Genomic DNA, 12,304 nt, shown 5'->3' with positions numbered 1-12,304 from the left:
CATCCCAAGTGCTCACTGACAAATGAATAGATAAAGAAGATGTAGAATGGAATATTATTCAGCCATAAAAAAGAATGAAAGTTTGCCATTTTCAATGACATGGATAGAGCTAGAGAGTATAATACTAAGCTAAATAAATCAGAAAAAGACAAATAGCACATGATCTCACTGATATGTGGAATTTAAGAAATAAATGAGCAAAGGGGGGGGAAGAGACAAAACCAGAGACTCTTAATTATAGAGAACCGATGTTTATCAGAAGGAAGGGGTGTGGGAAGGATGAGAGTTATAGAGGATGGGGACTGAAAAGTACATTTATCATGATAAAATAAAATAAAATAATAAAAAAATTATAATTGGGGGTGCCTGGCTGGTTCAGTCTGTAGAGCATGACACTCATGATCTCAGGGTCATCAGTCTGAGCCCCACACTGGGCATGGATGGAGCCTACTTCAAAGAAAAAATAAAAATAAAAATTGTTAAGAAAAAAAGACATATAATACATCTATACAGAAACACAGAAAATTATGAAAGAAGTTTAAGAACATGTAAATAAAAACATTTATATATATATATGGAGACTCAATACTGCAGAGATGACCATTCTCCCCAAATTGATCTACAGATTCATGGCAACCCAAAATGTTTATATGTAGAAATTAGGTATTGATTCCAAATAGAAAGATCCATGAGGACACAAAACACTCTTTAAAAATGACAGGGTATGGTGATGTAATGTACAGCACTGTGACTATAATTAACAATACTGTATTGCATATTTGAAAGTTGCTAAGAATACTCCTTAGAAGTTCTCATGACAAGAAAAAAGAATTTTGTTAACTATCTATGGTGATGGATGTTAATTAGACTCATTGTGACAAACATTTTGCAATATATACTAATACTGAAGTTACATTCTACACCTCAAACTAATAAAACACTATGTGTCAATTATACCTTAAAAAAAAAGAAGAATGACAGGAAGGTAGAACTTGCTTTACCAGACAGCAAGTCTTGCTATAAAGCTCCAGAGATTAAGATGGTGGGCAAATAGCTAATCATTAAGCGAAGAGACAATGTTATATGCTAGAGATCCCAGACCCATGCACATAAGAAGACATCTAATTTACAACAAAAATGGTACTGGGAAATGAAGAAAGGACTGTCTTTGCTAAAGTGTTAGGACCAATGCTTGTCTGTAAGAAAAAGAAAATTAGGGGCTCCTAGGTGGCATAGTTGGTTAAGGGTCCAACTCTTGGTTTTGACTCAGGTCGTGATCTCAGGGTCATGAAATCAAGCCCCATGTCAGGCTCCGTGCTCAGTGCAGAGTATGCTTGAGATGCTCTGTCCCTCTCCCTCTGCCCCCGTGCTCGTGCTCATGCTCTCTCTAAAACAAATAAATAAATCTTAAAAAAGGGGGGATATTTAATCTTGATTCATCACTTACACCATACACAAAAATCAGTTCTGACTGAGCTATAATCAAAATGTGAAACAATAACACTTCCAGAATATAGGTAAATAATTTCATGACCTTAGGATAAGAAAGCTTCTTCATCCACAAATGAAAACATAACCCTAACAAAAAACTTCTTTGATAAATTAAACCATTAAGATTAAGGAATAATAATATCTCTTAACAGATACACGAGAATGAAAAGCAAATCATATCATAGTGTGGAAGAAGATACTAGCAATATGTGTACTCCAGACAAAAGATTTGCATATAAAACATGTAAGGAATCTGTACACATCTGAAAGGAAAAAGCAGACAATACAATTTTTTGTAACAGGTAAAAGACTTGAACAGGTACTTCTCATAAAAACAACCAAATGGTGAATATGCCTATGAAACAGTGCTCAATTTCCTTACAGTCAAATTAATTTTTTGGTTTCCCAATGCACATAAAAGTCGTGTTTATATTATACTATAATTTATTAAGTGTGAAGCAGCATGTCTAAAAATAATGTACAAACCTGAATTAAAATTCTTTATTGTTAATGCTAACCATCATATGAGTTTTCCATGAGTTGTAATCACACTGATCACCATTAACAGATATAAGAATAATGAAAAAGTTTGAAATGTTCCAAGAGTTACCAAAATGACACAGACACAAAGTGAGCAAATGCTGTTGGAAAAATGGCATCAATTAATGCTTGACACAGGTTGCCACAAGCCATCATTTTGTAAAAACCTCAGTATCTGGGAAGCACAAAAAAACAAAGTATCTCTGCTTCCGTATCTATTGTGCTTCACAGTAACTGACTTTGACAACATATAAAATCATTATCTTCTTTACAAATGGAGAAAAATGTTATGAGGTCTTGTAATATAGAGAAAAGTCAGGCACACTAGTAGTACCCTAAGCTAAACATCTTTTTAAGTAACTAAAAATCTAAAAAGCCAGAAATTTCCCAGTACAAAATCTCAGGCAAGTAAAATTAAAATCAAGGTAAGACTTTTGTAAACAGCTACCTATCTTATATTTTAAAGAGAAGTAGTAAATGGCTAAATTTACTTATTTAACTTAAATTCATTAACTTAGACAAATTCAAAAAAATTTATAAAATTCCGTTTTTATTATAAGACCTTTTTAAAAAGGCTTCTGTACTCAATTTTTTCAAAATATAACCCAGGAAAAAAATTATTGTACATGCACCAAATTACTCAAAACCTGTCTTTTCTGGACATAAAATTCATGTTATTAAAATCCTACACATTATTCCCAAGATTAAAACCAATTCCAAACAATACTTACATTAGATACAACTGTAATAAATGCATGTGCTATAAGAAATGGCAATGTTTCAGGAGTTCCATATTCAAAGCAATCCTTCATGAGAGAAAGGCCATTTTTCCCACAAAACAAACATACATAACGAAGCAAATGCAATGGTACTTCTACATCCTGAGGGAAAAAAAATATTTTAAAACTCATCAGGAATAATTTTCATTTTATTACCAATATGGAAAAGATACTGATGAAACATAAAAATAAACTCAAAGACCTATATGAACAAAAGACCAAATTTTCCATAAACCTGAGAATAAGAAAAACATAAATACTTACATTCATATCACAGAATGCCCCTAATATGTTGCTTTCTTGGGTTGAGATATCCTGATTAAAAAAAAAAAAAAAAAAGGAAAAAATTAGGTTATCCTAAGAAGTAATAAACTCTAAAAAAAAAATACAATTTTCTGTGTCAACTATACTCAAGAAAATACAATACCTCTAAAGACTGAGTTTATAAAACCTGAAATAAGTTTTGTAATTGCTTCTCATCATGAAGAACAGTATTCCTAATTGAAGCTAGTAATGGTTCAGTTCTAAAATGTATTTTAAACTCTAAAGAAATCTTTCTATGTACTATATATAATTTTGCCTTTTTAAACAATAATGTTTCCATAAAGAACAGGGATAATTGTTACAAAAATAGATTATAACTTAGTTAAGTGGTTTTAAAACTGTGCTCTGGAATTCCCCAGATGTATACTCACAAGTTCCACAATGTGCTTTGTATACGTATGATTTTAACTACTTGAAAGCATACTCATCCATTGCTGGTGAGAAAAGAAACTGGTATGACCTTGATGGAGGACAATTTGGCAATATCTATCAACATTTAAAATGCACATTCCCTTTGACCCAGTAATTCATCTTCTGGTTATTTATCCCAACAACTAATAAAGGTAATACTGGAAAATGTTTAATTATGCTCACTGAAATTATTTATAATGTCTCAAAGTTAAAACAAATACCCATCCACTGGATGGCTAATTAAACTGTAGCATAACCATCCAGTGTCTTATGGAGCTTTCAAAAATAAAGTGAAATGCCATGAGGGATCATTTTGGGATGACTGAACAGTTCTAAAAACAGAATGTGGTAATGGTTATATAACTCTGTACATTCATTAAAAATAATTAAATTTATCTTAGTTATTTATACTTTAAGCAATTGATTTTTATGGTTATTCCTTTAAAAAGCTAAGGTGGGCCCATATGTACAGGCATAGAAAGAGAGTATCTTATATTACTTTTAAAAATCAGGATTTATGGGGGCGCCTGGGTGGCTCAGTCGTTAAGCGTCTGCCTTTGGCTCAGGCCATGATCCCAGGGTCCTGGGATCGAGCCCCACATCAGGCTCCCTGCTCGGCGGGAAGCCTGCTTCTCCCTCTCCCACTCCCCCTGCTTGTGTTCCCTCTCTCACTTTCTCTGTCAAATAAATAAATAAAGTCTTTAGAAAATAAATCAGGATTTATGAACACGATCTGATTTTCATTACTTTTTATATGTCCAGAAATAATGTGAACTGATTTTCTAAAAATGGTTTTTTTGAGATGGAGAAAGGAGAGAGGTTCAAGGCTTAAGTCTATATTTGTATATTCTGGATTTTTAGTCACACTGAAAATGTTACTTTTATAACCAGAAAGCTGGATACTTTCACCTGAAAAATGTTAACTGCCAAAGAAACTTGTCATTCATTGCTGTTACATGCTTTACGTAAGTCCTATTGCTGAAACAAAGTTTGAAAACAAATGATGGAGAGCATCACGTATAACTCTCGTTTCCAAATAATCAAAAACTGTCCTAAGACAGGTCAAAACATTTGTTATATCAAATGTACTAAACCTAAATCTACTCCTGAGCTTCTACTAGCAGAACCACAGTGAAAGCTTTAAATTATTCTCACCAAACCTTTTGACTTCAACAAGTCCAGAATGTAAGAACACCTGTGTTATTAAATACAGATTCACGGGCCAGGTGAACCATGCCGTAATATTAGAATGGAGTCAAAATTTCTAGTGCCCACAGCTAGAAAATGTCCTAACAAAATTCTATTCTGATGTGCAAAATGTTGCTCATGGACTTGGTTACGTCTATTCTGACTACGGAGAAGAACTGTTTTACAATTTCTTGTTTCTACTCTGGATACATGAAGGAAGACATTATCCTAAGGTGTCATTAAAATCTCATTTTGTAGTATATAAAGAATTAACATAGATCTACAGTAGGAGTAACACTAGGAATAACACTAGGAAAACTTCCTAAAAGCTTAATCAACATCATTTTTGTTTCAAAAAGTTCTAATTTTAAATGATCCCTAGAAAGGCCTTAAGAAACCTGTTTAGTTTTTACCTTTTCAGAAAACCTCACCTTATTTACTAAATAAGATAATGCCATTCTATTTCCAGAAGTAAAAAGAAATTTGCCTATTACTTTAAAAGAGAAAATAAATAAATGAGTAACCAGAAATTCTATATCTCATTAAACAAATGCTGCTCCATGATCAAACTATGAAAAACTGAAAGGCAGTGGATTAGGAATACAATTTTTACTTAAAAAGAAGTCATCTGTATGGGAATTAGACAGTAGTGATGGTTGCACAACCGTGGGAATATACTACAACTTACTAAATTGTATACATTAAAAGGGTGAATTTAAAACATTTTCTTAATTTAATAAACGGTAAATAAAAACAGTGGAAAGTGGCAAGAGAAAACCAAAGTAGATTCAGAAATTTGGAACATAATGTATTTAGTCTACCTAATCATATTACACACACATTTAACAAGCGCAATGGTTTCTCTTCTTTCTGTAATTACTATACTCATTTCCCTTTACTTAGAATAAAAACTTAAAATACTAGGGCAATAACATCATAGAATTACGCATTATGATTCAGGATTAAGAAAAGAATGCAACAGCTCCCTGTCCCCAAAGTAAGGTTTAACCTGAATTAATACTTATTTCTAATTACATCTTTTAAAATATTATCAATTTTGATAGAAAAAAAGAAGGATACAGACAGGAAGGGATGGGGAGAAGGAGAGGCTCTGAGTTCCTATCTTACTCCTAGCAATGGATACAATAGCTACAGAGATTAGTGTGAAGTGACTGAGAAACAGTATAGCAGAATGAACTGAATTCTACAACTCCCTCAGCAATATGCTGTGCAAACCTGACCAGAACTTTTAACCGGTATAAACCAGTTCCCTCTTGGGGCACCTGGCTGGCTTAGTCAGAGGAGCACGTGACTCTTGATCTTGGGGTCATTAGTTCAAGCCCCACACTGGGTATAGACTACTTAAGTAAGTAAATAAACTTTAAAAAAGAAAAAAAAAAAAGCCAGTTCCCTCTTACATAAAATAAGATGGTTGACTAGGTTCTAAAGTCACAGCTATCTAACATACTATCACATGAGTAATGAATCAGCTTTTAAAGAGTCTTAGCCAGGGATGCCTGGGTGGCTCAGTCGATTACGTGTCTGCCTTCAGCTCGGGTCATGATCCCAGGGTCCTGGGATCAAGTCCCACATGGGGCTCCTTGCTTAGTGGGAGCCTGCTTCTCTCTCTGCCTGCCGCTCCCCCCTGCTTGTGCTGACAAATAAAATAAAAATCTTTTTAAAAAATAAATAGTCTTAGCCAATTTGTGCCTCTTTAGAAGGAGTCAAAGTCAAATTAAAATCAAAGTTAAATAGGACTGTTACCATTTAACCACATGGCCACTAGGATAGAAACTATAAATTTTTCAAGTATTTGTAACAGATTACTGACTTATTAGAAACCTGGGAAACAGCTATATTATGAACAGAGTACTACAGAAACACAAATTCTGTTTAAGGAGAGAATTCTGTGTAACACTACATTATATCTAAGGTTTTTTATTAGAATTTTACTCAAATATATTACATTGTATCTAAGGTTGTTTTTTATTAGAATTTTACCTCAAAGACCTCATAAAACTACTGCTTTCAACCAACTAGTCAAATGGAATGATCCTCAAGAACAGTAAAAATGAGGAACTTTATTTCAAAAGAAATAAAGTGTGACTACGCTTACATTTGGAGATTATTTTTTTCTAATGACTTAAAAAAATGGCAAACTAGTAAGCAAATTGATTTTAGAAAGAAAATAGATTTGGTATTGCAATGGTTCTATTGTTAAGAGATTTTTAACCGGAAAAAATTAATTTTATTAAGAAACTGCATGACTAACAATAAAATTAAATTTAAAAAAAAGAAAATTCTGCATCAATTTCACATATCTGGATCCCTAACTGAACTATTTTCAGCGTATTTCAATTATCCATTTAAGGCATTAAAAACACTATTCACATGGTGTTCTTAAGATTAAATTTTGCTGGCTTGTACAAACAAATCCTGTATGTTGAAAAAGGATTCTGAGCTGATATTTTTTTAGGATGTTTACTAAATATCTTATGTCATGTAAGATTCATTAAAAGATTCTCCAAGGAAAAATAACAGACCAAGAATTGTACAAGGTAGGGCACAATCTGATTTAAAATATTCTTATGCAGAACTCCAATAGGGGAAATACCTACCTCCTGGGCTGTTTTTAAGTGGTCTCAATTCAATGTGAAAGCATTTTAGTAAAAGACTATTTTTTTTTCAAGATGAAGAAGTCAGTATGAAGGTTACAGAACAAATAAGCCAGAGAAAACAGGCAAGACTTTTTTTAAAAGCATGTGGTAGATACGTTAAAAGTTTAAAATGAAATGTTACCTCTCCTACCATACAGAGATTGTACTTCATACCCCTTTGAATCTAGGCTGCCCTTCTTAATGGTTTCAACCAAGAGAATGTGGCAGGATTTATACTGTTGTCATTTCAGAGGCTGGACCTTAAGAGGTCTTACAGCTTACACATTCATCTTCCCGGATCAATGCTAAGACTACCATGTAAAGAAGCCAATCAACTCTAGTGGAGAATGAGAGGCCATATGGAGAAAATCCAACAACCCTTAGACAACACCCAGCACCAACTGTCAGACATGTGACACCATGTTGGACCTTCAAAGTCTTCCAACATTCAAAGTAAATACAATTGCCATAAAACAAAAAGAATTGCCCAGACAACTCAGAGAATCATAAGAAATAATAAATCTGTTATTTCATATATATGCCACTTATATAATACCTTATCCTGTAACTGTCTCAATTGCCACGATGTGTACAAACCAATGCCATTATCTAAATAAACCTAAGGTGGATTTCTAAACTCTTGGAAAAGTTGTAAAATCATCACTAATGGAATGAATCAAGCATCTTGATTTATAAAAAATACTATCATTTAAAACTATTAATTAAGGAATATTTGTTAAGTTTTCTTAATGAAAGGAATTCCAAACTCTGTTACAGTGTTTCTGAGAATGAAATTCAAAATTTCACATGCTTTTTCCTCAATTACTACTCTTTGAAAGTGTCACAGTAAGTAGAGCATAGATGTCTATCGGCAAAATGTTTAGATCACGGACAGTTTAATTTTTACGAGTTCAATGTATAAATCTTTCCCTAATAGGACTGTGTTAAGCAAATGTTCAACCCAAGTTGCTGCAGAAATGGTCTAGAGAAAACTGGAATACTTTTCCTAACCACTGTGATTTTTATAAATTTTCCATCAATAATAACTCATATTTATTCTTAAGTGAGAAACTGTCAACATAACTGTAACTTGGTGTTACTTAATATTCACAATATTATGTTTACATACCTCTATAGTAGGATGAGTATTATGCTTGTAAGCAGTATATAAAGGAAACTGAATTTGAAAAATTTTTGCCACACACAGTAAAAGTTTTTCCTTCTCATCTGTACTCCATAAACTAAAAGGATCACAAGTCTTTGAAGATTCCTCTTCAGTCAGATTACTAATTCTTGTAGGGTTTGATTTTTTTTCTATTGATTTTTGTCTTTCTGTATTTCCTTCTTTACACTCTCTTTCTATATTCAGTGGTTCTTCCACTTGATTAGTCTCATTTTGCCACGTGGAATCTATGTTAATAGTAGTACAATGTTTACAAAGCTGGTCCCGGAGTACTTGAACTTGGGCAATCACTAAGTTAATAAGTGCACACACTACTTGGTTAAAAATCTCCAAATGCTTATATTCCTTGAAGCAGCATAGACATTGCCTATAAGAGAAAGAAAATTTTTCAATAAATTAATGCTTTCTAGAGAGACAACCATTATGTATTTTAAGTAATATAGAAAATAAAAATAAGCAAATACCAAAGTATTTCCCCCCCACCCCCACCCAGTTTTTACCTCCTCCCTTCCTAACAGGGTAGCAGAACAGTAATTTATAAAGATGGCATCCCACCAAAAACTGGGACTTTGGGTAGTAAAAAGTCACCATATTAGGTTGACAATTATAGTCTTCAATTTTATGTGTGTATTTATCTGCCCTTCTACACAAATAACTATTTAAAAACAGGAATTGTGGCATATATCTTTGCTTCTCTAAGTACTGAATACTAAATATATGTTTAGCAAATATCAGGAAACTGGCTAAAATAAAAACCTTATTAGTAAAGCTGTTTATTTTACACAAAGGGATTTGTAGCTGACTAATAAAAAAACTGTATTTTAACATTAATAATTTGCTTGAAGCGAGGGCGCCTGGGTGGCTCCACTGGTTGGGCGGCTGGCTCTTGATTTCAGCTCAGGTCATGGTCTCAGGGTTCTGGGATCGAGCCCTGCATCTGGTTCCATGCTCAGCAGGGAGTCTAGTTCAGGATTCTCTCCCCTTCTGCCCCTCTCCCTGCTTGCTCGCACTCTCTCTCTAAAGTAAATAAATCTGGGGTGCCTGGATGGCTCAGTCATTAAGCGTCTGCCTTCGGCTCAGGTCATGATCCCAGGGTCCTGGGATCGAGCCCCACATCTGGCTCCCTGCTCGGTGGGAAGCCTGCTTCTCCCTCTCCCACTCCCCCTGCTTGTGTTCCCTATCTCGCTGTGTCTCTCTCTGTCAAATAAATAATAAATAAAATCTTAAAAAAAAATAAAGAAAATAAATCTTAAAAATAATAATAATAATAATTTGCTTGAAGGCTAACTTGGGAAGGACTTCCCCACACTATTTGGCTGATCAAGAGCATTTAGGAATAACACATACACTCAATACCCTTCAATGTGTGCACATATGTGTATGTATGTATTTATGTGTGTGCGCATGTGTGTATATAAATATATATATAAATAAATACAGTAAGAGTCAGTAATTATTACACACAAATCTAGTTCTCTTAGACATGTTCAGTTAGCATAATGCCGGCAATACTGTGAATAATTAAAGAGTCCAGTAAATCAAATAAGTGATACTCAAGTCCCAGATTATAAGAATAACTACATACAGGGGTGCCTGGGTGGCTCAGTCGGTTAAATGTCTGCCTTCAGCTCAGGTCATGATCTTGGGGTCCTGGGATCAAGCCCTACAGTTAGCTCCCTGCTCAGTGGCGAGCCTGGTTCTCCCTCCTCGTCTACTCCTCCACCCTTCCCCCCGACTTGTACTCTCAAATCGCATGCTCACTCTCTCAAATAAATAAAATCTTTAAAAAAAAAAAAAAAAAGAGTAACTGTAGCCAATGATGGATGAGAGTAAAACTATTACTTACAATTTGTACTGAGCTGTATTATCAAATTAAATCATCTATACTGTAATCCAAATAGAGCACCAACTCCCAAAATGACCATGTAGATGTAATTTCATTTCTCCAAGTATGGCAGATTTGAAGTATAGCCACAAATTCTTTAATATTCTTCCCTTTAGAAAGGGAAGCCCAATTTTCCTCCCCTTGAATGTGGAAAAGACTTAATGACTAACATCTAATGAACGGTATGTGGCCGAAATGACTGTGAGACATCTGAAACTAGGTCATAAGAGACACTGCCACTCAGCCTTGCTCTCTTCTGGATCACTCGCTCTGAGGGAAGCCAGTTTTCATGTTGTAAAATAGTCAAGGAGCTCATGTTGTGTCGTCCACAGGAGAAAAAACTGAGTGCTGGTCCCACTAACAACAAGCACCAACCTGCCAGCCAAGTTAAGTGAACCAACTTGGAAGCAGACCCTCCAAGCCCCACATAAGGCTTGGGCTGACTGTAACCTGGCTAACAACTTGAATGCAACCTCCTGAAAAATCCAGGGCAGAACCAACCAGCAAAACCACTCCCAAATTCCTATCCCTAAAAACTGTGAGGATAATGTTCATTATTGTTTTAAGATACTACTTTTTGAGTAATATATTACACAGAAATAGATAAATAATACATCAGGCCCATCTTCTCGGTGGCAAAATGAAAGGGATTTTACCTCTAAGAACTCCACTTTTAAAATTCTGTATTACCACAATTTCTACAAGAAGAAAAATTAACATACTACTCCTGAAATTTTTCTTACAGTTTTTCTTAAGGTTCAAGAAAAACCAAGTTCAAAGTGGAGGACTATACATTTGAATATCTTTTTTTTAAAGATTTTATCTGAGCGAGAGAGAGAAAAAGAGAGCATGGGACAGCACAAGCGGTGGAAAGGGAAAAGCAGGCTGCCCATCAAGCAGGGAGCCTGATGCGGGGCTTGATCCCAGGAATGTGGCTGGGATCATGACCTGAGCCAAAGGTAGCCACTTAACTGACTGAGCCACCCAGGAGCCCCTTGAATATCTTTCTTTAGTGAAAAAGGAATCTTAAATTCCTTCCCAAAAACACCTTGAAGTCAGATTTGGATTAGGAAAGTCAAAGAGCCAATCAAATTTACTTTAAAAATTCACTGGCAGAAAAAAAAAAAATTCACTGGCAGGCACTGGGGGCATTTAATGGACTAGAAAACACTAATCTTAAAAAGACAAAAATCATAGGGGTGGCTTAGTCAGTTAAGCATCTGTCTTCTGCTCAGGTCACGATCCCAGGGTCCTGGGATCAAGTCCCACATCAGGCTTCTAGCTCCCTGGGGAGCCTGCTCCTCCCTCCCCCTCTCTTCCTGCCTGCCACTCCCCGTGCCTGTGCTCTTTCTGTGTCAAGTAAATAAAATCTTAAAAAAAAAAAGACAAAAGTTATACATTCAGAAATTAACACAGAACTGAATCTAGGTCCTTAAAATATATAAATTCAAGGAGAGCTGATAGTCTAAGTGAAGATACACAAATACACATATACACATATCTTTAAATACTTATGTCAGTGACACACTTTATTATATGACAATACATTCTGAAAGTTTAGGTATTTGAATTCTCAATACAGCACTTCTCTCTATATCCCTACCCATAATGCAGGAGGAGAAAGTGTTTTTAAAAAAATAAACATCACTTTCAGTTAAGCCCAGCTTGATTCTACACTTAACGTTTATTTCTGGTCTATTTAAAAACCCACTACAAATATCCTAAAAGAAAAAAAGATCTTTACGTTAGGAAAGAGAAAATCGAAGAACAGATAACAAACAGCAACAAATTTTGGATGACAGAAAAGGGAGGAATAGGGGCGCCTGGGTGGCTCAGTCACTGAGCT

The 12,304-nt window shown here is 34.8% G+C and overlaps 1 protein-coding gene across 4 annotated transcripts in view; it reads right to left on the bottom strand.

Annotated features, from left to right (window-relative positions):
* USP34 (ubiquitin specific peptidase 34) overlaps positions 1–12,304 on the bottom strand; it is a 257,260-nt gene that overhangs the window by 184,486 nt on the left and 60,470 nt on the right. For all 4 annotated transcript variants that reach the window (XM_073897663.1, XM_073897665.1, XM_073897664.1 and 1 more), the window contains exons 3-5: positions 8,520–8,940; positions 3,075–3,125; positions 2,763–2,912 (exon numbers count right to left, since the gene is read on the bottom strand). In XM_073897663.1, the coding sequence (XP_073753764.1) occupies positions 2,763–2,912; positions 3,075–3,125; positions 8,520–8,940 (622 nt within the window). The remainder of the gene's footprint in view (positions 1–2,762; positions 2,913–3,074; positions 3,126–8,519; positions 8,941–12,304) is intronic.

Source organism: Callorhinus ursinus, unplaced genomic scaffold (assembly GCF_003265705.2).
Source record: "Callorhinus ursinus isolate GAN/ISIS: 27379988/994484 unplaced genomic scaffold, GSC_fseal_2.0 scaffold10, whole genome shotgun sequence".
Lineage (NCBI taxonomy): Eukaryota > Metazoa > Chordata > Mammalia > Carnivora > Otariidae > Callorhinus > Callorhinus ursinus.
The sequence above is the reverse complement of the archived record's forward strand: the minus strand, read 5'-3'. Positions and strand labels throughout refer to the sequence as shown.